This window comes from Salvia splendens, chromosome 3, assembly GCF_004379255.2.
Source record: "Salvia splendens isolate huo1 chromosome 3, SspV2, whole genome shotgun sequence".
NCBI classification, from domain to species: domain Eukaryota; kingdom Viridiplantae; phylum Streptophyta; class Magnoliopsida; order Lamiales; family Lamiaceae; genus Salvia; species Salvia splendens.
Genome location: NC_056034.1, coordinates 21,978,552 through 22,004,288, shown reverse-complemented (window position 1 = coordinate 22,004,288; position 25,737 = coordinate 21,978,552). Strand labels below are relative to the sequence as shown.

Here is a 25,737-nt window from a genome sequence, read left to right as displayed (position 1 = left end):
TGGACTTCCTAACACGTAATCAGGATTATTTCCTTTCTTTTTTAGATTCTCAACAATATTATTATGATTACTGTTATGTCCTTTTTGTTTGCAGTAGCCAGTTTTTTAATCTGAAATTTGTCCAATTGCAGCATTAGTTGTGATGAATATTTTCAAATTAACTTACAGTGCACTTTTGGGTTTCGACTCTCTTTGGTTAATTTTGCTCGACATGTATTGATGATGTGTTTATTTATCATCCACTTCTGATAAGCTTTTTCAGCAATGTGTTAAGCAATAATATAGTAGATGGAGTAATCAGACAGAGCACACTGCTCTCTCTTATTGCTTGATCCCTATCTATTTGTTTATTTATGTGGGCTGCAACTACATATTCAGATATAACTTAGATATGTCGATTCCGGCTTCTTACAGGGGCTCTCAGGAGCCGCAATGTCCACAGATTCTATTCATTTTCAGTCTGAGACAATATCCAGGAAACTAAAGTAGTAGCATGTTTTGACAAATGTAACACCACACAAAACATGACAAACAGAAAAGCATTATTCTTTTCAACACATTCACTATGAAAATTGAGAAAAAAAAACTCTCTCCTCGATAATAAGATAAGATGATCCAAACACGTCTACTCAAAACATAATCACAATAGCCCAGCGCGCCATAGAGCATCCTCGAATGCTTCCCGACTATTCCAAGGAGCAACCTGCATTGAAAAGGATCAAGTCATACACAGAGTCATCAAACTATCATCTAGAAAAGTTATTAACAAGTCAAAATCAAGGCAAATTATGTGGATGTTTTTTACCTCAGTAATCTGAGAGTTGAAGTGTTTCTCAATCTTGTCCATAATCATATCATCGCTGTCAAGACAAAGCAAGTTGAACACAGCACCTGTCCAGCACAAAATAGAAGTTTTATCCAGCAGGTTAATCATAATCATGCTTCAAACAAAAATAATCGGACTAAAACACACAAAATAGTTGCTTTTTAAACCAGAGTTATTGAATCGTGAATAATGTTTCAGCAGTTAAATCAATCATCTCCCAAGGATTTTGATGAATTTAAATATTTCAAGCAAATACCATTTCAGATGATGAAATGACAAATAGTCATCCACACAAATCAAATAGGTAAACAAGTAAATATTGACACTAACAACCACAATAGTCCTCCATTACAGTAACTACCCCAGGATTTACACTGCATGATTGAAGTCAAAGGGCATACCAGAAAACAATGTGCATAATTAAAAATGAAATACCTTTGCGGCCAAAGCGCCCAGCTCTACCAACCCGGTGCAAGTAAACTTCATTGTCAGGCTCAGAATAACGACCATATTGCACAGGAAGATCAAAATTGATAACCAAATTAACCTACATAAAAAAAATATGGAATTATTATAACAGGTTAAGATCCAAGTTAAGCAAAGAACTGCTATTATAATAGACGTTGAAGTAAAATAGTAAAAAGAGATGAGCAGCAGCACCTGGCTCTGGTCAAAACCTCGAGCAAGAACATCAGTTGCGATTAGAACTTGGGTCAGACCTTCTTTGAACTCTTTTATGATTTTGTCCCTGTCCTCTATATTCAGTGCACCTTGAATCGTAGTGACCTCATAGCCAAGTTTGACCAAAGCTTGGTGCAACATAGATGCAGCATTCCTGGATTTGACAAAGACAATTGTCTGCCCCACTTTCTCTCCAAGTTCAAGTATTTGGTCTTTAATCACCATGATCTTTGAAAGCTCGTCAGGACAATGAACCTTGTACTGTTTCACAGACTCCAGAGATAGTTCTTCCTTTTTGACAAACATTTGGTTAGGTTGTCTTTTAAAGATCTCTCCAGCTATTTTGGCTGAAAAGTCCTTCACATCATCATCAAAGGTAGCCGAGAATAACAGGACCTGAACAATATTCCACAACACAACAAAAGTTAAATATAATTCAGTCGACAACGAATATTGAATCTGACTCTGAGATTAAATAATTTCCATTTCTGTAACATATAGCTCCAAGATATTCCTTCACTTCGGTACCAATGTCCCTCACACCAAACATGGCCAATAGATGGCAGCATATGACCAGATTGCACAATTATGATACACGAGGAAATATATAACTAGAAAATGAAGTAAAAGACTCCTACTGAAGTAAAGAGATAAAATTGAAAGGAACATCTTCTGGGCACTTGCATTATGTATTTTACCCTATGCTAATAACTATAACTCCAAATTCAGTAAGCAATGCAAAGTGGTTTAAACGCATCCTGTCTAAAAGCAAAAGAGAAGTTACATTCAAAAAAACATGATTACTTTGTACACTAAACAACCAACCTGGCAATTGGAACTGGATTTAGCAATAGCCTTCATTATCCTGATTGATTCATCTCGGAATCCACTCTGCATATGATAATAAATTCACTCAATAAACTTATAATATGAGATATTATATGCTTCACAAATTACGAATCAGAATATACGCAATACAGTGAACTTAACTTCATCAGGGAACCATAACAAAAAATACTTTATGCATAAAAGATTATTTCTCAATTTATGATCCATCCATTTACTTGGATGCAATAGAAATGGATCCAGGAGTGCATGTATCATTAATTTCCATGGGATCTAATCAGACAGATAATTTCCCTATACCACAGCATGGACCAACATAATGAGACCAGGCATTGACAAGGATAGATTGACCTACTTGACCAAGATAGTCAATTGGATGGAAGAATCTAAGTGAGAATGGAGTATACAGGTCAACCAAAAGGAAAAAGAAAAAGCAGGTGACTAGACAAACTTTACATACAGTACACCATAATAAAAGGTAATTGTGCAATTAACAGTTTTAACACCATAAAAATAAGAGCTCAATAAGAACAGGAAAATGAAATTGCACAACTCACCATTGCCAACATGTGGTCTGCCTCATCAAACACAAGAATCTTCATTTTACTCAAACCCAATTTCTTGTGCTGCAACCATTTAGAGAATGTGCCTGGTGTGCCGATGATTACTTGCGCTGTAATAGGTGGCCTCTTTTGTATTGGGATGTAGTTTGCTTGATCAGGTGGTAAAGCTAATTCTGAGGTTATCCCAGTGAACTTCCCCATCTTCAGAAGCACTTCCATATTCTGCACAATTTAATCAGTTTGCTCAAAGACCATAACATAAATATGAAACGAGTCAGGATTGCAGTAATTACATAATTATAAGCACTTGATTGAATTAATTAAGTGGAAGATACAACTATGCAGCCACAACAAAACAGCAGTCGTTCCGTTTTACTACATCAACTATCATTTACAATCCTCATTAATAACAGGAACTCGATTAATAGTGATTAGAGACGAGTTCACACTCAATCTTGCAAGGATCTTTTCATCCTCTTTAGCTATTCCCAAACAAAATATAGACCTATATGAATCCCCCAGCCAAACAAAAGGCTATGACCATAGATTAGAAAAAATTCCAAGTTATAAAGGACGAACAACTGAAAATAAGCAAGCAGCAAAACAAACCTGAATGGCTAACTCCCTGGTGGGGCAAATGCAGAGAGCCTGAGGTTCACGGACATTCGGATCAACTCGGCTCAACATACCAAGCACGAAGCAAGTGGTCTTCCCGGATCCATTATGAGCTTGAGCTATTAAATTCTTGTAAGGAGGAGTTAAGATCATGGGTAAACTGATTGCCTGAATCTTGCTAGGTTGCTCAAACTTCATCTCAACATAAAGCCCCTTTAGCAGCTCAGGTGACAAGTTCAAGTCTTCGAATCTCTTAGCCGAGGTATATGGAGTGTCCCCGGACGTAACCTATGATTCAACTCAAAAAGCAGGAAATCAAAATCCCAATTAAAACCCTACAATTATCATCGATTGCAAAATCACAATAAAAACCTAAAGCTTAAATCAATAAAATCGAGGACAAATTATAGGCAAAAAGTAGAGAGAAAGGTAGAAAATTACCGCTTCTATGGTGGAATCGTCGGGATTAGTGAGGCCGAGTGGACCTTGTTTGGACTCGTCGACAACCAACGAGTCCAATTTGATATCCGTCGCCGACGAAGCGTCGATTTGCTTCTCCGCAGCCGCCTCCTCATCAGCGACATCCGCCCACGACTTCGTCTCCGGCGGGGTAATGGTGGCGTTGGTAGATGAGCTACTACTCACGCTGTCAGCCATGGAAGAAGGAGAAACAGCAATCTATACTAATATAATGTGAGACTTTAGATGCCTTTTATACAATCCAACTAAAATAAATCAAAGTTTCAGAAATTGAGAAGGAGGAATAGCTGACCGGCGAGAATCCGGCGAGGAAAGGCGGTGGAGCGACGAGGCAGCGCGGTGGAGCGGCGGAGTATAGTATAATTGAGAGTTGAATTCTATTACTATTTGGAAAAGTTTTTAATATTTTGAGTAATATATGGCGTACAGCGTACAAATGTATATGCATTTCAGTATTTGCTATTTTTTTGTTTAAAATTTCATACATTTTTTAACTATAAAATAAGTATAAAAAATTGAAAATAATTAGTACTCCCTCCGTTTCACTATAGTTGAGTCATTTTTCCATTTCGGGAAGTTTCTTTATAGTTGAGTCATTTCCATATATGGTAATTTTTTTCTCTTTCTTACTTTACTCTAACTTTACACTTTATTTTCCCTACTTTTTTCTCTTTTTTACTTTTTTAACTATTTATTTAACACCCAACATCCCTTTCTTAGACTCCGTGCCCAAAAGTTCCGCCTCAACTATAGTGAAACGGAGGGAGTATATGTTAACAAAATTTATACTAATCTAAAATGTCAGTTTAATGAAAAGACTTATTTGCCCTTTTTGGCTGGAAAATTCAAAACTATTTGGTTTACCTTTTTGGTCATTTAAAAAATGGCAACATTGGACAGAAAAGAGGCCGATATTATTGGACAAAAAATTAGTCTAATGAAACACTAGCTTCTCAAAAAAGATAAAACACATATACATACACACACATTTAATTGAATCTGCATTATTATTGATTGATTTACTGAAAATTTTATTTTTGATTGCAGCGTAGCATGAATCTTGGAAGCCTGCGACAGCTCCGATGATGGGTGACGAAGGCGGCAAGGCTGATGGAGGCGGTGCAGTGGAGGCGACTGGCTACGAGAAAGTGAGCCGCGACTTCAAAGATCCGATCTTTACCGGGAACGGCGGCAGGGAAGCCAGGTGGACGGCGTGACGGAGGGAGGAAGCAGAGCAGAGCAGCGCCGCGAGGAAGGGAGGCGTGACGGAGGAAGGAGAGAGCTCCGAAAAAGAGTGAGAGAGAAAGGAGCAGGACGCCGGAGGAAGGGTTGCAGCGGCGATGCCGACTGAGGGCATCTCCAACGATGCGGCAAAACGCATCTTTGCAGTGAAAAACATCTCCAATCATACTCCAAAATGCATCCCAAATCGTCTTTTTTTGCGTTTTTGAACAGTATCACTCCAAAGATGAAACCGAAATGTAGCTACTGCATTCCACCTTTTGAAGTTCCTGGAAATTGCACTTGGCTCCCTCGTGCTTTTGTATTTTCGAATGGAAAGCAAGGGCTTACCTGGTTTATGGAGGATTGTTGATGGTTGAAGAGCTTGGGCAGAAAATTTTGAGATGCAGAAAGAACCAGAGAAGGGAACGAAAAAATAGAGAAAGAAGAATAGAGAAGAAGAAGAAGATTGTGGCGCAAGGGAAGATAAAATTAGGTTTAAAATTCAATTAGTAGTATAATATATTGATGAGCTGGGCTAATCATATACTATGTATTTGTTTTTTGTACAAGTCATGATCCAATAAGAATTTACGCTATGAAATTGCAAATTTTGAAATAATTAGTTGAAATAAAAGTTTTGATTAAATCGTAATATTAATAGTTAGTAATACACTGAACTTTTGATACATATATAATCGTAATATTAATAGTTACTACTAACTATTAATGTATTTTTTATTGAATGTATAATATATTTTATATTAATATAAATAATTGTATTAAATTATTTAATTATATTTGGAAAATTATTTTGACAAAGTGTTATGGGTTAATGTGTAATTTAAATAAATATGTAGGCAAGATTGAAAAAGTAAAAAAAGTAGGTGAATATGGAATATTCTTTTGGGTTTGAGTTTGGTGTAAAAATGGTTGGAGTAGAATTATTGTTTGATGTGATAGAACTGGAAAAATGGGTTTGAGTTTAGTGTAAATGGTTGGAGATGGCCTGAGAGAGAAAGAGGAGATGGGAAGGGAGAGTGCAATCGGCGCTGAGAGAAAGAGAAAGGGAGGGAGGCGCCGCATTTTTCTATAGGGTTTGTAGGGAATATTAATTTATGGAGTATACTGTTATTTAGATTTATTTGTGTTAAAATTTTAGTCTAAGGAATGTATTATTTGAGCTTTATTTGTATTGGATTTTATGATTTTGAAAAAATTTATAAAAATATAGTTTTAAATTGGGTGTTACATCATTATATTTATAAAATTAGGTTTTAATTTTGAACTATTAATTTATTGGACTTTGTATAAATATTTTTTAATTTAAATTCATCTTTGTAATTAAGTTTATGTATTGTTATTTTGCCTTTTATTTGAGTTAAAATTGGAATTGTGCTAGAGTTTAAAATTGGAAATGTGCTAAAGAGTTTAATTTGCCTTCTATTTGGGTTAAAATTAAAATTTTATTCATCAACAACCTCTAAAGTAGGAGCAAGTATGACACGATCATGCAAACAATTACTCAACTCTTCATGATTCATATAGGACGGATATATCGTTGAAACAATTGTTCTAAGAGGATCCCCGGAATTAGACAAAACAATTGTAATAATTTCTTCTCTGAATTAATCTATAAACTAAATGGCAACACAAATATATAATTTAATTTTCATGCTATATTTATTTAATTAAAATATTTAATATTTCATCCTCATAAAAATAAAGACATTTTTTATATTCGATTCAATTGAATGACTGAAAGTTTTAATTATTCTTGAGTTTAACTGAATATTAAATAATATTACTATTTTTATACGAAGTTGTAGTATGTCATTGAAGTGTGATTGCTCTATATGTATTATATATTTTAAAGTGTTTTAGTTAGTATTTATTTTGAAATTTATAGTTAATTAAGTAAAATATTTTTTGAATTATTTAATATGAGTATACTGCTATTGTACGTTTCTTATTCCAATTTCTAATCTTTGATCTTTACTCACACATATTTTCTTTATTTGTATATTTATTTTAATTAACTTATATTCTTTGATCCTTAGTTACACATATTCTTTTTGTAATTAATTTTATTGTTTTTACTCCACTTGGATCATAAATTAAAATTGTATATAAATAATACATTCATTAAGGAGTAGTACATTTTTTTATCTCTTCACATTGCTTTGAGTTCTTGTTTTCTATATTTTTATTATATTTTGTATTTATTAATTGAAACTCTTATGTCCCGTGCATAGCACGGAGGTTAACACTAGTTTAAGTTAATAGCCGCACTTCATTATTTATGTAGACCACACGTGATATTATATACAAAAACGTATATAGGGGTGGGAATACGGATATCGGGGTATTGGGTTTACCCGTACCCGACCCAATATCCGTAGGGTATTGGATACCCAATATCCAATTTTATGGGATTGGGTGGGGAATGGATATTGAAATATAAGATAAATCGGGTATTGGATAACCCGAATAGGTATCGGATATTACCCGAATATCCAATTTATAATTTAAAGCAATTTTTAAATTAGGTTTAGCCATTTTGGGCTTCAAGGGCTAGGCTAATTTATTTACTAATTAAAACTTACTAGGTTAACTTTCTCTAAACTTATATAAATAAGTCAATCTCTCTTACTCTAGGTCACAGCTTCTCCAAACTCTCAAGTTTTACGTATTGCATAACCAACTCATATGGTTTTTATATTTTAGTTAATTATTTTGACTTTTGAGTTATATTATTGGTTGTTTCTAGTATTGTTTAATTAAATGAGTAACTTTTATTATTTTACTTACAGATTGCATAACCAATCTCCATAAATATAATCATATGGAGTACTTTAAAATAAAAGTGACCCATTTTTTATAGTTTTATACTACAAAATAAATGCAACATTAAAGATATTAATCAATTTAAAGATTTCTATATTTATATTAATATATAAAATTTTGAATTTTTTTATTAGTTATTAACACATGTAAAGAGTCGGGTATTTGGGTACCCGATACGTCGGGTATGGATACCCGGGGCAGGTATTGGAGTACCCGAAAATATATCGGGTCGGGTTTTGATAGACATTTAGATGATTTTCGAGTATGGGTACCTTGGTTTTTTCGGGTCGAGTATCCATGGATACCCGTATTCCCACCCCTAAACGTATATTCCATATAAATACAAAAGTTACGCTATTAATTTAAATTTTGTTGATACATTATTAATAATTTTCAATTTTTTTCTACTTTTTTAATAGCATATATAAATATAAGAAAATTTTAAAATAATAAAATAAAATAGCAAAAAATATGTATAATTGTACGAATATATTACTCCCATTAGATACAATATTGTACAATGGGGTGTGATCAATTGCTAACTCACCACTTAATTGTTAACTACAACTAATTTAAAACCATATGATTTTAGAAATCTAGTGTCTAAAATTTTTCACGTGTAATTTTCATTTTTATTAATTAAATCGAAAAACATAAAAAACTACCAAATTAGGGTTTTTGATGAAAATGTCAATATAGTGTTTTAAAAATATCAACACAATGCTTTGAGAATGTCAACTCATTGCTTTAAGAATGACATTCTACGTGCATTATATTGACATATTTTATATACTATGTTGACATTTGTTGCTATACGAAAAAAATTGAAAATTTTTGATTTTTTTTCAAATTTTGATATCGGAACATATGCAAGTGAGATCTCGTTAGAATCCTTATGAAATTATCTTTAATTTGATATATGTTGTGCGAAAAAATAATTTAAATAAAGAAAGTTATATGCGTTTTAAAGTTATGTGATATTTTTCAAAAGTTAGTTACAACTAATTTGTTGTAAATCGACCTTAATATCCTTATTGAATCTTTTTGTTGATCGTATTGACATTCCGGGGCTGATGATCTAGGCTCTTGATTTGAGTATCTAATTACTATTATTTAATTGTAGTTAGCAATTCAGTATTGAGTTAGCAATATAACACTCTCCATTGTACAATAGGGAGTATGTATATGGCGTAAGTCTAAAATATTTTGAATTTTTTTTTCATAATTTAAGGAATTAATTAATTTTAGATTTTATATCCATTAGTTCCATGTATATTTATGTATAGTTGGAACATGACTTTTTTAAATATCCACTTGTTAAACAATTATTTGTTGGACATACCAACTCATTATGCCGAATAGTATGTCTAGACTAGGCAATCTTTTCCCATTATGCTAGTCGCTAGAGTTTAATTTGTCTTTTATTTATGTAAAATTTTATTCTTATTGCAATGTCTTTTCTCCGAATTAATTCACAAGTTAAATAGCAAACAAAGATTTAATTTTTTCAGTTTTCATCCTATATTTATCCAATTAAAATAATTAATATATTTTAATTAGTTTCAAATTTAATATATTTTGATCAATCTCCAATTCATTAAATAATACGACTAAGTTTAACGACATTAAATTATTTTATATTTTATTATATTTAAAGAAAAAAGTTAAAAAATAATACTTATAAAATAATAAATTATAGTATAATATATTAAGAAGATTGATAAAACTAATATAAAAATAATACAAAAATATTCTATATATAACTATTTTAAAATAAAATATTTTGAAATGCTAAAATCTTAATACGCACTAACCAATTAGAGCATTGTAACACCACAATGGGGCGGACAATTCGTCCGCTACTGCAGGTGGGAGGATGAAACTCCGCCCGATGGTCACGCCCGAGACATAGTCTGCGACCTTAAGGTCGGACAATCATTTTCCGACCCATTGCTGGAGTCCGGACGATGATTTCAAATTTTAATTTTTTTTCCACTATATATATCACCATTTTACTTCATTCTCATACCTTTCATTCCACTATCTTCCCCTATCTCATTTTCTCTCTCAATAGTAATTCAAGGATGAATCCTGGCAGCTTCCCAAACCCGAATAGCCCTGATGGCACGCTGATCAGCGGTGTCTGGTGGCAGGGTCATGAACCTCACAAATTTCGACTATTCGATACGTTGGATTCTGTGGAGTCCAAGTGGGACCCGAACACCCAGTACACAACGACATGGAGCCGATCCCCAAAACCCAGTCAAGAAAAAAGAGGATGAAGGCGAAAGCCAAGAAGTTGTAGCCTGTGCAGGTCAACGAACAATACGCCCCAGGGAGGCAGAACTACACTGACAAGGAGACCATGCTTCTAACGAAGTGTTGTTGATATATGGAGGACCCAATCTACTCCAATAACCAGAGACAAGTCGCGTACTGCGAGAGTGTTAAGGGTATATCCCTTAACAAGAACACTGAACAAAGAAAGGAAATTGTGGAAGTAAAGTCTGTCAATCAACCAGAATTGAGATTGAAATAAAGTGCGAAAAAAGCGTAAAAGGAAATATGGATAATTTGATATTTCTTGAATGATTCAAATGAATAACAACGTCCTATTTATAATGCAAGAACCTAATTTAATGAACAAGAAATAATCCAAAGTGTATATAGAAAGATATGGTAAATCATTATTGGACTAAATAATAGAGATATGAGATATTATTGAAGATATGCTCGTATCAACTCCCCTACCGTTGAAATTCACCAAGTCCTCAAGGTGGAAACCAAGATGCAATGAAGAGTGTCGAGGAATCTTCTTGGGTCAAACATGCACCGAATAGTTGAGAGTCATCCTTCATCATCTCCATAAAAAATCACCAAGGGAGGACCCTTATGGACGTGATAATTTAGTTCTAAAATGCAAATCTTAGTAATGCGTCCATGAATGCTCAAACACAGTGTGTCATTGTGCGAAAGAATCAATTGTGCATCGGCGTCGAGTGATGATGATAGATGATTCATACTTGCAAAATTCTTGACATACGATGAATCACTCAATAATTCCATAGACACGTTGTCCCCCATGGATGCCCAAATCAACCTTTGCGTAATGAACCTTGATTGAAAAAGCATTCAGTTGCATCGAGCACTCAATATACCCTTGAACTTGTTCCTCCTCTCGTTTGTGATCTTGACTGGGCTTCTTTTCCTTCTCTGCCTTTTTAACTCCACAAAAACCAGCAAAAGAATCTCGAATCTCCTCGGTATAATCATCAAACCCTTCCTCAACTCGATCACAGTAACAAATCAAATTCTCTCTCTGGTTACACTCCAAAACATCCTAAGATGAAGCCTTGAGCAGAACATAAGTCGATGAGCAATGTTCTGACTACCAAGGATGAAGTTTCGATTGTGTATTGTGCAACGGGATGTAGGTCTCCCACGCGGCGTACAGAGGCAGCTCGAAGGTAGTGTAGGGTTGCAATGCAGAGAGTGGTGTTGGGATTGGCTGCTGCGGTGCACGGTGGGTTGGCAGAGCCCAACGCGATGGCTGCAGCGTGAGTGGCTGATGGTAAGATGAGTATCCTTGCGGTGCCCAGTTGACTGGTGGTTCCCAACAAGAGGGTTGTTATGTCTGTGGTGGGACCCCACTTGAAAGCTGGTTGGATAATGGCTGATCCAAGTGCTGGAATTCAATCGACTGGTGCTGGTTGGGCAGGTCCCAGCTAGTGGCTTGGCGATATGTTCAATGCACGGTGGATCCCAACAACTAGGCGGGCATGGCGGCTGCTGACCATAGAGCGACTATCCCTGCTGCGTACACAACCATGGCAGTGTTAGGTTTGGTATACTGAAAAGCATGTTTCGAGCAAGTTCGCGCGAATAGAATCTTGCTTGTATACGAATAGGATTAGTATATTATTACATTGTGGTTGTTTGTGCATTTATAAGATGTTTTATAAACATTTAAATGTATAAGAAGCAAACAAAGTGTAAGTCTTTTGCTTAGTAGACTGGTTGTGGGCGTCGTCCACTTTAAGGTAACACAGTTGGTTCTATGCAATGCTTTGCAAAAGAGAAAGAAGAATTTCACAACCCAAATAGGCTTAGACTACCTATCATGAAAGGTTGCAATGTCAGTCCGATTATTTCTAAGTCTTTCTGAAATAATATGACATTGGTGTGGTATAACACTAAATGGATCTAACAGCAAGACGTGTCTTTATGCTATCTACTGAAAGACTAGGTCTTGATAAATAACTATTTCTTAATCTACATATGTTCGCATTGAGCATACGGTATTGGTTATGCACTACTTTAACTTATCAAATGGTGCGGGTTTTTCACAACCCAATAATCCTGATATATTGGGTAGTTGTGATTAATATCTAGTGGTGCTAGGATTGCTATTATGTTGAATCGCGCACGAGGTGAGTTTCATTTGATAATGTCCTCAAGAGGAGCTTGAACAAGGTTTTTATTATTCGGAAACTGGCCAGTTGGAATTTAATTATTCCATGAATAATAAATAAATGTTTCTTGCTAAGTCCACTCTTGGAATAAATGAGATGTTAATTAATTATGTCCATAGCAGACATTAATTAATTAATGGACATTTATATCTTAAGTGCGAGAAATAAACAATAAACATAACGAAAACCCGGATTACTTGTAATTTCGGATTCGGATGGGCAGTGCAATATTACTTCTGTAGTGGCTGCTCGTAATATTTCAATATAAACTTATATTAAATTGTGGGTTCAATTTAATTCGAAAAAAAGCTAATTGGGTGATGCCATATCCAAAACCTTCCATAGATACCTGACTGGGCCCAATAAGAACTTAATATAAATAGAAGAATAAATGAGACAGAAAATACAATTATTATTTTATGAAATATTCGTCCCCCTCTTTAATTAGTAGAGGAACTAAAAAATTCTTCAGTTCTCTTCCGTGAGGACTTTCTATCTTCTTTATTCGAGTCCTAGTATTTTGATAAGATCAGCCCACCCTCATATCGAGATACAGTTCGGGAACCAGTCAGGAGATCCGTTGTCTAGTATTGAAGACCATCACATGGAGAAAGCGCGAGCAATCGACGATTCTTTGGAGAATCAAATCGGTAACCCTAAACCGTAGAAATCATGTTTTAGGATTTATATTCTTTAAACATGAATTATTTGAGTCCTAGCATGCAATTATCTGTTTAACATGTGAATTGATTAATTGCATAATCGGTCAAATATATCTTTATCTGATTTATTTGTTTTATACAAGTTCTCCGCTGTGCAAGGGGCACCAAACCCCAACAATTGGTATCAGAGCCAATTTTTGACTCTGATTATGTGGATTAGTTCCATGTTATATGATTTTCTTTAACGTATAAATTTCTTTGTTTGGTTTGTATTTTTGTTTTTCGTCAATCTGGAAAACACAAAGTACGGAGAAAAAGATAAGGACTATCTCTCACGCATGACAACCACTCTATCTCTTGTGCGATAATGTTTTTCAATTAAATATGTTATCATTGCATGTATGGTTACAATTGTAATCATGAATTATAAATTGAATGTTGCTTTCGCGAATTTGGCAATGCATTGAATCAATTCGCGGTGCGTGATTTTTGAATTTGTCCGCTGCGTTAGCTCGCTGGAGGAAAATCGCGACAGCAGCGGCGATCCGGCAAGACAGCGTAGCTGTTGGCGAGCGGACGGCGGTGGGTGCGGCGACGCTGCGACAGCAGCGACGGCATCCCACAGCGCAACGTCGGTGGAGTTACGGGGAGCAGCGGTGATCCGGCTCGGGGGCGATGGCGCAGCAGCGCTGTCAACGTTCAGACGACGCAGCGCCGGGTGCGTCCTCGCGAGCAGACGGACAGCAGCGGCTGCGGAGCAGTGGGAGTCCGACGTCGCAACGTCTCGTCTCGTAACTCCGCCTTCCAAAAATAATTAGGTTTCCTAACCATTGGAATTAATTTTTGAAAGCATTCAAGATTAATTTGGAAATTAGATTTGAATATATCTTTGAATTTTATATATTATGGTAAGAGATTTAATTTTTGAATTAAATCATGGATTAATTATAGATTTTATCCTTTGTAGTGATTTAATTCCTTGATGAATCCTAGTTAAATTTGTATAATGATAATATAATTTTAATCTATATCCTATGGATTAATGTGGATTTATCCGACAAATCCTAGTTGGATTTAGATAATGATAATATTATTTTATTCTTATCTCATTAGTTTATATGAATTTATTCATAGATAAATTCTAGATGAATTTGGATAGTGATAATATAATATTTTATTCTTATCTTATAGATTTATATGGATATGTTCCTAGACAAATCTTGGATAGATTGAACAATTATAATATAATATTATCTTATTCTATGGATTTATATGGATTTACTCCAAGATAAATCCTAGATGAATTAGGATAAACATTTATATTTATTTATTTTATCCTATGGATTTGAATAGTTTTAATTCTATTAAGACAAATCTTAGATAGATTAAAATAAGCACTAACCCAAGTTATCCTTATCTTTTGGATTTATGTCCTAGATAGATTAGGATGTTAATGATACATAAGAAAATCCTTATTTAATTGGATTTAGATAAATTTATTTATATAAGAAATCCTAATTAATGTTTGATATGTTCTAGATGTCTTCTAAATAGAATTAAGATTTGTATAAATCTTGGTAGATTGGATTTTATTTTTATCTTATGGATTATGATGAAATTGTTTCTATCTAGTAATATCCTAGTACGATTTAAATAATGATAATCCTAAATCAACGTTATCTTGATGTAGGATTTGATTTTATCGAAATAAAATCTAGAATAATTCTAAGTGGATTTAGATAGTTAACTCTATCTTGATAAATCATAAATGAATTTGGATAATTATTATCCAAGATAAAACTGAATTATATAATTATTTCTCCCTTGACTAGATTAAATAATTGTCTTTAATTATCCAGTGTGTTTAAATGTCATGCATTAAATGGATTTATCTATTTATTTGGTGTTTATCTTTTTTAACTGGATTATTTGTTTTACTGCTTATGTGATAATTATGCAAAAACCATATAAAATATCTAAGCGATAATTACAATAAGTGCGTTGTATACGGTCTCCATCGGCTGGTTTGCAAATTTATGAAGCCAGTTTCTAATATTATCGTCACCCATGTTGTGGGGACAATAATACTAAGAAATAGCAAGTTCATAAGGGCAGACTTCTCAAATATAAATAGTATGAACTAGAAAGTAGTTTATAATATTATCGCCACCCATGCTGTGGGGACAATAATCCTAAGAAATTACAAGTTTCAAAAGTTCAAACAGAATTTATGAGATAGCTTGATTTTGTTATCAGCACATGAGCATTGTTATGTGAGTGTGTTGTTGAAACAAGATTCTGTAATGCTAAATCTGATGGTCGTGCTTAGGCAACATTTGGCGGCCATGCCGTGCTGCGGTCTCTGGACTATTCGTCGATGTTGTGACCAGTAAAAATGCAAAAATTTTAATGCGTATTGACCTCTGCGTGAGGGTACAAAATTTTAATTTTACAGTTGCAAGATACATAATTGTTTTGTGGTTATTTGCGATTATGTATTGAGCATAATATGTGATAATAAGTTTATTTGCCAAATCTTCATTATGTCATTCAATTTTAGTCTGCGATCCTTAAAGAAAGTAAACTCGAATGCCAAAATTATGTAGACCGGAAACGAAAATGGATAAGATTCTCATCGCTAAAAACTTGGAGTTTATACTTACCGATTCATGCCCTCCATTTTTTTGACATAATTCCACGAAGAATGTTCGAGAATGCATTATGCATGTACTTGACAAGCTCTTTGAGGAATAATGTCAAGCTATTTTCCTTTAAGTGGCACGAAAAGTCTTGGTTAATGACGATGAAAGATGGATATCAATAGAATCTGTCAAAATGATTCGATTGGAATATCCTAGAGTCACAGAATGTTTTGAGGATCTTTTGATCACTCAACATTGAGGATCTTTTAATCACTCAAATAGTTTCTGACACAAGTGTATCGCCTAAAGTAATAAGAAATGACTACAAGAAGGTTTAACTGAAAAGTTGAAAATCTTCAGAATAATAGTCGTTGTATTACTGTTAGAGGAAAACAAACATGACAGATGACAAATTCATAAAGGCTGCATTTTTCCTAAAGACTAGATATGGAAATCGGGGAGCCTGAATTGTCATCAATGTTTGTTTTAAAAGCAAAGTGAAGATGCTTTGTAAGCTGGATTGACCTCTTTTAGAGAAGGACAATGACTTACATGACAATGCAACTTCTAAGTAAGAGATCTTGATCCAGTTAGGCTTTTGTTGCAGTGAGAGCTATTAATGCTCAATTATTGTTTTATGGTTAATGTTTAAGGCATCATAGTATTAAAACAATATAAGTGCAAGAAGATTGAGTATTAAAACAACACATCAACTTCATAAACAATGAATGATAAAATATTTATGGCTCTTAGTCTTAAGGCCAAGAAAATACTTAGCAATTATTCGAACTGATCTAAACTATCAAGATTTTAACATTTTGTTAAATAGCTAAAGAGTTGAAAATGTCTGTTTGATGCACTACGAGTTAGAATCATTTGATTATTCAAGAGATTCAGAATACTTATAGAAGGGCGACATAGAAAGATTAGCAAGTCTCAATGGTTTACACCATAAGGAGACGAGCAAATGGTTATGATCAGTAGTGGGAGTCTAATCTCCATTGACGAATCCAAACATTCTTCAAATGAATGAGATAGTTATGTAAGAAGGAATTGAAGTCTTTCTAAGACAAGTTTGATTAAGTGATGAGTTGTACTCATTAAAATCTTATCATTGACGGGATAAATGTTAAAGAAACTACCAACATCAGTATCTTCTACAAAACACGAGTTGTGGACTAGAGCGTCTCTACTCTAGCACATCTCAAGGTGTAATGTTGTTCCAACACGTGTTGGAAAGGTGTCCAAGAAATTGGAGTTGAGTACTGAGGCATGTTTTAAGGTTGTCCATGAAGGGGTTGGTTGCAGAAGCGTGCGTTCTAACGGATCACATAAAATCGATCTATTTACCAGATTATTTAGATAAATTCTATTCGCGTAATTATCACATGTATCATGCTCATAACTTGAATTTTAAACATTCTTTAGCACAAATAATCCCTAAAACATGCTTACTACGGAGTTAGCCAATTTACCTCGTAGATTCACTTAAGAATCGAGGATGGATTGCGTCTTCTCCACGTGAAGATCTTGAGAACTCGACCTCGGATCTTCTGACTGGTGTCCCGGACTGTAGACTGATATTTGTGTGGGCAAATCTCACCAGTGTACTAGGACTTAAATAAAGAAGACAGAATCATGCTCACGGAAGGAGAGCAAATTTTGTTTCTCTCTCTAGATGGAGGGGGGCGAAAATTTGTGATGTGCACAAGTGTGTTTTCTGTCTCCTTTATTCTCCTATTTATATTAAGTCACATATTGGGCCCAGTCAGGGATCTAAGGAAGAATTTGGACATGAACTCACCCAATTAGCTTTCTACTAATTAAATTGAACCCACAATTTAATACAAGCTTATATTGGAATATTACAAGCAGCCACTACAGAAGTAATATTGCACTGCCTTTCCAAATCCGAAATTACAAGTATTCCGAGTTTCCTTTTGTGTGTTTAATTTATTTTCCGCGCTTAAGATAGAAACATCCCTTAATTAATCAATGTCTGCTATGGACTTAATTAATTAACATATTTTAATCTCCAAGAGTGGACTTAGCAAGAAACTCTTATTTATTATTCATAGAGTAATCAAACTCCAACTGGCTAGGTTCCGAATAATAAAACCTTGTTTCGAGCTCCTCTTATGGATGTTATCAAACGAGACTCTCCTCGCGCACGATTCAACATAATAGCAATCCTAGCACCACTAGATAATGATCACCACTACCCAATATGCCAGGATCGTTGGGTGACGAAAAGCCCGCACCTATTGGTAAGTCAAAGTAGTAGATACTTAATATCGTATGCTCAATGCTAACGTACATTGATTAAGAAATTAATTATCAAGACCTCGTCTTTCTGTAGATAGCATAAAGACTCGTCTTGCCGTTTAGATCCAATTCAGTGCTATACCACACCAACGTCATCTTATTTCAATAAGACTTAGAAATAATCGGACTGACATTGCAACATTTCACGATAGGTAGTCTAGGCCTATCTAGGTTGTGAAATTCTTACTTTTCTTTGTTCAGAACTGACCGTGTTACCTTAAATTGGACGACGCCCACAACTGGTCTACTAAAACAAAGACTTAGACTTTGTTACGTTCGCTTATACATTTAAATATGCAATAAACATCCATTAAATGTAAAACATAACAACATTATGACAAAAATAATCTGTTGCATTCATTGGAAAATAATAATTAGAGTTTTACAACATTCAATCACTCGAAAGGTGATTTCTAATATATAAACCCTAACAGTCTCCCACATACTCAAAACAGCTTTCGAGTATACAAAATAGTAGTGCACACGTCTAAATTTCTCCCACTTATACTGAAAGCGAGTTGAGGTCTTGAATGTGTCGAACTCCCATCCCTTCAACGTGGCGCTCAAACGGTTTCACCTCCAATGCCTTTGTAAAAGGATCTGCCATGTTGTTCTCTGACGCAATCTTGACCACATGTATGTCTCCTTTTTGCACTGTATCTCTGATGATATGATACTTCCGCTCTATGTGTTTGCTCGCTTTGTGAGCTCTTGGTTCTTTCGAGTTTGCCACAGCACTAGAATTGTCACAATAAATGGTGATGCTCTTGGGCAGATTCGTAACCACACCTAAATCCATAAAGAAGTTCTTGAACCATACTGCCTCTTTTGCAGCCTCCGAAGCGGCCACATACTCGGCTTCCATGGTCGAGTCCGCGATGCATTTCTGCTTCACACTCTTCCAAATTACGGCTCCACCTCCTAAGGTGAACACATATCCTGAAGTAGATTTTCTCGAGTCCTGATCAGCTTGAAAGTCTGAGTCAGTATATCCCAAAGGACAAAGCTCGACTGCATTGTAAACTAGAGCATAGTCCTTAGTCCATTTAAGGTACTTGAGTATGTTCTTTACTGCAGTCCAATGTCCTTGGCCCGAATCTGATTGATATCTTGCCACCATCCCAACAACAAAGCAAATATCAGGTCTCGTACAAAGCATAACATACATGAGACATCCAACTGCCGAAGCATATGGAATCCTTCTCATTGCTTGTATCTCATACGGCGTTTTGGGGCACATCTCTTGAGAGCCGTGTCTAAAAGGTAAGAAACATTTCTTGGCGTTCTGCATGCTAAAACGACTAAGTACTGTGTTGATGTAAGGCCATCCACAATGGGGCGCCCTAAGGCGCGCCACATCATTAGTTTTATCCTCCTACCCCCCACTTGCAATGGAACACCCTAAGGCGCGCCCTATGCATTTTTTTAATTGAATATTTAAATAACTACAAAAATTGGGAAAAAACTTCATTTCATTTATAAAAATTAATACATTACAATACGAATAAAAAAATACGCAAACTCAGCGACGGCGGTTACGGGGCCACACTTCTTCAATCATGTCGTTCATGAGCTAAGCATGGTCTTGTTGGTTGCGCATTAAGGCCTGTCTAGATAGAACCTCATTGAAGCCCGTCGGTAATCCTCTAGCGGGGGGCTCGGTCGCCATGCTGGACGAGCTAGATGCACCGTCATCATCGTTCCACTCGGTGATGCTCCCACCTTCATGCTCGACTATCATGTTGTGCATGATTATGCACGCATACATGGCATTGGCGAAGACTTCCTTGAACCAGAGACGAGACGACCCTTTCACAATTGCCCAAATAAAACCATCTTCTCACCAATTGGGCAGCTGATCGTCTTCACAAAAACACGCCACCGTGGGTATATGCCATCGGCGAAGTAGTACCCCATGTGGTATTGGCACCTGTTGGCAGTGAACTCGATGGCCGGGCCGTTGCCATTGCATTGCTCGGTGAAGAGGGTGGATGAGTTGAGGACGTTAATGCCGTTGTTCGACCCGGCTATGCCGAAGTAAGCATGCCAGATCCAGAGCCGATGGTCAGCGACGGCTTCGAGGATCATCGTCGGGTGGCTGCCCTTGTATCCACTAGTGAATAGGCCTCTCCACGCCGTCGGACAATTCTCCCACTGCCAGTGCATACAGTCGATGCTCCCTAGCATCCCAGGAAAGCCGTGCGCCGTCTCGTGCATCTTCATCAGGCCCTGGCAATCAGTGGCAGTCGGCTTGCGCAAATATGGGTCACCGTAGGCCTCCACAACTCCCCTACAAAATCTCCTCAGGCACTCCCGGCCTGTTGTATCCCCGACGTGGAGGTACTCGTCGAAGATGTCCGCTGTGGTGCCGTAGGCCAACTGACGGATTGTAGCCGTGCACTTTTGCAACGGTGTAAGGCCGGGCCTGCTAATGCCGTCTTCCTAATACGTCATGTATTCATCACGTGACGACAACGTCCAGACAATGCTAAGAAAAAGGTAACGCGGCATTCTAAACCGGCGGCGGAAAACAGTCGGTCCCCACCATGGTTGATCGGCAAAATAGTCTGTAACCAGACGTTGGTGAGCTGCCGCGTGGTCACGTCGAACAGACGTCCGACGTCGAATAGGCCTGCAGATATGCTCCGCCGCCGCCGCCTCTGCCGCCTCCTCGCGCTGCATTTCGACTAAGCATTCTGCCATTTGAATGGCTGCATCTAAGGCTTCCGAGGTCGAACTACCTGACTCCGAGGAACTAGAACCAGTGGTGTCGTCGTCGTGGTTTATTTTGGTATGCGAGAGAGGTAGAAATGTGAGAGATGAGCGAAATGAGATAGGCGAGATGTTCGTATGAACAAGTGAATGAGAAATGAGGTTTAAATATATAAAATTCAGAAAAAAAAAATCAAAAACGCATGCCATCATCCTCCTAGCCTACAATGGGGTACCCGATGGCGCGGACGATAGGCCATCGTCCGCGCTTCTTCCGCGGACGATGCATCGGGCATGGGCGTAGGGCGCGGATGATGGCGGGCACCCACAATGGAGGCATCGTCCGCACCCGAGGACGATGGCCGCCATCGGGCGCCCCATTGTGGGTGCCCTAAGGTTCTTGAGATAAGCACAACATCTTCTTTTCTCGATTCCGAAGAACCTTGATCCCGAGGATGTATCCCGCGTCTCCCATATCCTTCATCTCGAACTGGTTTGACAACCAATTTCGTACTGATGACAACATCCTTTTATTGTTTCCAATTAGAAGAATGTCATCTACATATAAAATTAAGAACACTACATTCCTCTTTTCAGCCTTCTTATACACGCAGCTTTCATTTGAGCACTTTTCGAATCCAAACTTGCGAACAGTTTGATCGAAACACTGGTTCCACGATCTAGATGCTTGCTTAAGGCCATAAATAGCCTTCTTAAGCTTCCAAACCATGTGTTCCTTGCCCTTTATGGCATATCCCTCGGGTTGTTCCATGTAGATGGTCTCCTCAAGACCGCCGTTCAGAAACGCAGTCTTAACGTCCATCTGCCAAACATCCCAATCCATATAAGCTACTATAGACAATAGTATCCGGATCGATCTGAGCATGGCCACCGGGGAGAAAGTCTCGTCGTAATCGACACCTTCCTTTTGGGTATATCCCTTGGCCACTAGTCTTGCCTTGAAGACTTTAACTCGTCCATCGGGTCCACGTTTACGTTTATATATCCACTTACTCCCAATGGCAGTACAGCCTTCGGGCAGGACGGACAAATCGTAGACGTCTTTGTCTATCATAGATTGTAGTTCTGAATCCATTGCTTTGACCCATTCGCAATGATCGACATCTGCCAGCGCCTCCGCAAAGTTCCAGGGATCTAATGCATTGCTGTCCGGGGAGTGATCCATAGATTCCTCCAAACCAATGTATCTTTCAGGCTCATGAGAGACCCTCCCACTGCGGCGCGTCACTACAATACTTGGAGTAGAAGTTGAAGTTTTGGGAATTGTTTGTACACTAGGTATGGGTTCTTGGTTAATGGAACTTGTGACAGAAGTTAGCTCATCAAGAGCCACTTCACTGCTGGGTTTATGATTCATTACATAGTCTTCTTCTAAGAATGTCGCGTGAGTACTCACAATAACATTCTTGTCTCGGAGACTAAAAAATCATAACCTTTCGTTCCTTTAGGGTACCCTATAAACAAACATACCTCCGTCCTTGATCCTAGCTTAGTTGGATCCTTTTCCAATACATGAGCCGGGCAACCCCAAATCTTAAGATGTGCTAGATTTGGCTTGCGCCCAGTCCTCTAAAATGTGGCTTGCAGAAAGCAAGGCATGACCCCAAAACGAAATAGGTAGCCGTGCAAAATTCATCATCGACCAGACCATGTTTAATAAGGTCCTGTTCCTTCTTTCAGCCACGCCGTTCTGCTGGGGCGTACCCGGCGCAGTCAGTTGGGATTCAATTCTTGACTCCGATAAGTAGTCCAAAAACTCGGCACTGAGGTATTCACCTCCACGATCAGATCGCAGGCATTTGTTACTCTTTCCATGATACTTCTCCACTTGAGCCTTAAAGTCCTTGAACTTGTCAAAAGACTCTGACTTGTGGCGCATCAAATAGACATATCCAATTTTCGAGAAGTCGTCAATAAAAGTGATGAAGTATCGAAAACCACCTCTTGCTTCAGTAGACGTTGGTCCACATACATCGGAATGAACGAGCTTAAGTACTTCCTTGGCCCTATTGCCCTTAGCCTGAAAAGGCCTCTTGGTCATCTTGCTTTCTAAGCATGATTCACACTTATGAAAGGGTTCCTCCTCTAGACCTTTAATAAGGTCTTGTTTAACAAGAGAATGGATCCTCCTTTCATTAGCATGACCAAGTGTAACGCCCGTACTTTTTAGAGTGCTTGGCGCGCATAAATCGAGGAACGGTCGAGGAATTTATATTTGGAACAACACCAAATATAAGTGGTTGCGTTGGACGATTTTAATCGTTGTGAAGATAAGATAACGAATTAATTAAAGTTTCCGTGAATTTTAATTAGTTGGAAGAAATGCGAGAATGCAAAGTAGTTTTATACTTGGGCTTCTCAAATAAAATGGGAGTCCAACTGTTTATATAGAATGGCCTTGGGCCATAACAATCAAAAAGGCCTAACAACTAAATAATTATACAAATTGGGCTTGCAACTAAATAAGCCCAAATCAATTAAATCAAATGGGAGCCCAATCCATTCCAAGAAAAAAACATGGGAGCAAGCCCAAAGAACTTCCTTCTCCTTCTTTTCCAAGCATGGTCGACGGTTTTCCACCAAGGGCCCTCCAAATCTCCAACTCTTTCACCTTCCCTCTTCCACCATCAATGCTTCCATCCAAGAGTCACCCCAAAGCACTACTTTAGCCCTTCAAACTCTCCTCCTCACATTACACTACACAAAAGAAAAAAGGGGAGAGAGTGAGAGAGAGCCGAGAGAGGAAGCAAGAGGAGAAAATTCTACCATTCTTGTCCATTCACCACCAAGTCCAACCATTTTGGAGGTATACTCCCTTCTCAATCACAAAGCATGATTAGATAGTAGCTATGCATATATGTTGTTCATATATTCGCTCCCATAATCAATTCAAACAACGTAACAACAAAGAACTAATCGAACATCGCCGTGCTTAACCGAACACACGAAAGAACTTAACTTTGTGTTGAAAACATAACTTGCGGGTTGAATCGGGGTAGTTCGGAGTATTTCCGGGGAAGAGGAAGCTGCCGGCAGAGGAGGGAGGCGCCGGCAGTGGCGGACAGCAGTGCTCCCGACGACTCCAGCAGCGAGCGGCCGGTGACAGCAGCGGCACCTTCCCCCCCCGCGGCAGCAGCTCCAGTTGGCGAATAGCAGCAGCGACGGAACAGCCACGATGGCACTGTGCAGCGGCTGAGTAAGCCGGCGGCTGGACCCCCACCACGACGGCGACGGTGACGGATCGAAGGCGACATCGGGAGTACAACGACGCTGAGCGACGCTCGGCGGTAGCACTCCTCTCACCGGGTAGACGGCGGCGGAAATTTTAAATGAAGAAGAAGAGAGGAAGAGGAGAAGAGAGAGAGAGAGAAGAAGATGAGAGAGACGAGTAAAATGGTGGAGGAAAATGGATTTGGCCTTTTAATTTTAATTGGAGGTTTATTTAAGTTGCGCCCTCTTTTATTTCATTTGGGGCTTCTTAATTAAAATGGAGATATAAGGTGGGGAAATAATTTGATGTTGGGGCGATAATTTAATCGTAAAGAATGATTTAATTAGATCCCAGAATATTTCGAAAGGCGAATAATATTATCCCAAGTACGAAATAAAATAAATGCGAAGGAAAATAATTGCGATAATTTAATTATACGCCGAAGTCATGGAAAAATGTGAGGAGCCAACGGAGGAAAGAATGGGCGTAAGCGGCCAACCGGCGTCGCACGCGACGCCTTGGGCGGCCGCCGAATAATTGAAAATGCACGAAAACCGAGAAAACGAAATAAAAGACGTTAATTAGAGTGCATGCATTCTAAATATCTTCGTTACCAAGATTTGATGTGAACTTATGTATTTTCCGAAAAGGTGGTTCGCACGCAAGCTAAAGTCGGAACGAGAAGCTATTTAAGGAAAATCTAAGCTTTTGAGGTGGGCTCTATTACTTAAACTCTTTTAATTGCAATGGTATGTTTATGGAGAGATAAGGGTGGTTTGAATGTTATGTCATGCCGTACTTTATGTTTTGAATTGCCTATCTGATTGTCTCCTAGGATAATATCCTACTAGACTTTGATGGTTAACGAATTCGGGTCTGACTAGGGAGTGAGTCCCTACTCAGACTAGTGCACTGATGGGGATCGTGAGCCGTCCTTTGTGGTCGGCCGGTCCAGTGATCGAGTTTGTGGCCACATTCTCGTTTCACATGATGGTTCAGATATGGTACATGATGGGGGATGATGATGATAATGGGCTGATCAGCTATGTTTTACGATGGAAATGATTTTAGTGTTTCTCGGTATTTTTTTAAAGTAAAACCTGAGTTTCACTCAACGATGGCGTGACATTACTTAATTGTTAAAAATGTATTTTGGGCATGAGTTCACTGAGTGCATCAAGTACTCAGCCCCTGCATATGTTTTCCCTATGTGCAGGTTGAGCGTGGACGGGAGACGGAGGATGTTGAGCATTTGGACAAAGACAATATTCAATAAATGTTCCGGTTGCTATTGTGTCTTCATACATAGTAGTAGCTAACTCTCAAATGCTTCCGCTACGTCAAGTTTTAGAACTCTGATGTTTTCTTTATTCCGTTGGATTATTTTTATTCAAACTATGTTGCTTCGTGATCTGAGACTATGATTTGATAATGAAGTTTCGTCTTTTGATCTACATATCGTACCCCCTTGATTGTTTCACCCCTTCTTCCCCGCTTCTTAATTCCCCCATTAGTCGCGATCCACCGTGCTTTCTATCCTTAGGAAGTGCGGTCGTGACACCAAGTCTAAGGTGCCATAAGTACGTTTCGTTCATTGAACTTGAAGGTTCCTT

General features: G+C 37.6%; 1 protein-coding gene across 2 annotated transcripts; it reads right to left on the bottom strand.

Moving 5' to 3' along the window:
• Nucleotides 1–408: 408 nt before the first annotated feature.
• LOC121797254 (DEAD-box ATP-dependent RNA helicase 38-like) lies at nt 409–4,439 on the bottom strand. Of its 2 annotated transcripts, none has more exons than XM_042196013.1 (9): nt 4,304–4,439; nt 3,973–4,209; nt 3,526–3,819; nt 2,911–3,138; nt 2,333–2,398; nt 1,487–1,903; nt 1,262–1,373; nt 806–891; nt 409–703 (listed from the first exon to the last, which is right to left on the bottom strand). In XM_042196013.1, the coding sequence occupies exons 2-9, from the start codon at nt 4,186–4,188 to the stop codon at nt 641–643; spliced, it is 1,482 nt and encodes a 493-aa protein (XP_042051947.1). In that variant the 5' UTR covers nt 4,189–4,209; nt 4,304–4,439; the 3' UTR covers nt 409–640. The 2 variants fall into 2 exon arrangements, with proteins under 2 accessions (XP_042051947.1, XP_042051946.1); XM_042196012.1 differs by having other exon boundaries at nt 3,973–4,214; nt 4,304–4,383.
• Nucleotides 4,440–25,737: the final 21,298 nt, after the last annotated feature.

Excerpts from the sequence above, each read along its gene's own strand:
- LOC121797254 (XM_042196013.1), bottom strand. The coding sequence starts at position 4,188 with ATGGCTGACAGCGTGAGTAGTAGCTCATCTACCAACGCCACCATTACC. Across the intron at positions 3,820-3,972 it reads ACGATTCCACCATAGAAGCG|GTTACGTCCGGGGACACTCC; the intron begins GTAATTTTCTAC and ends GTTGAATCATAG. Across the intron at positions 1,904-2,332 it reads AATCCAGTTCCAATTGCCAG|GTCCTGTTATTCTCGGCTAC; the intron begins GTTGGTTGTTTA and ends AATATTGTTCAG.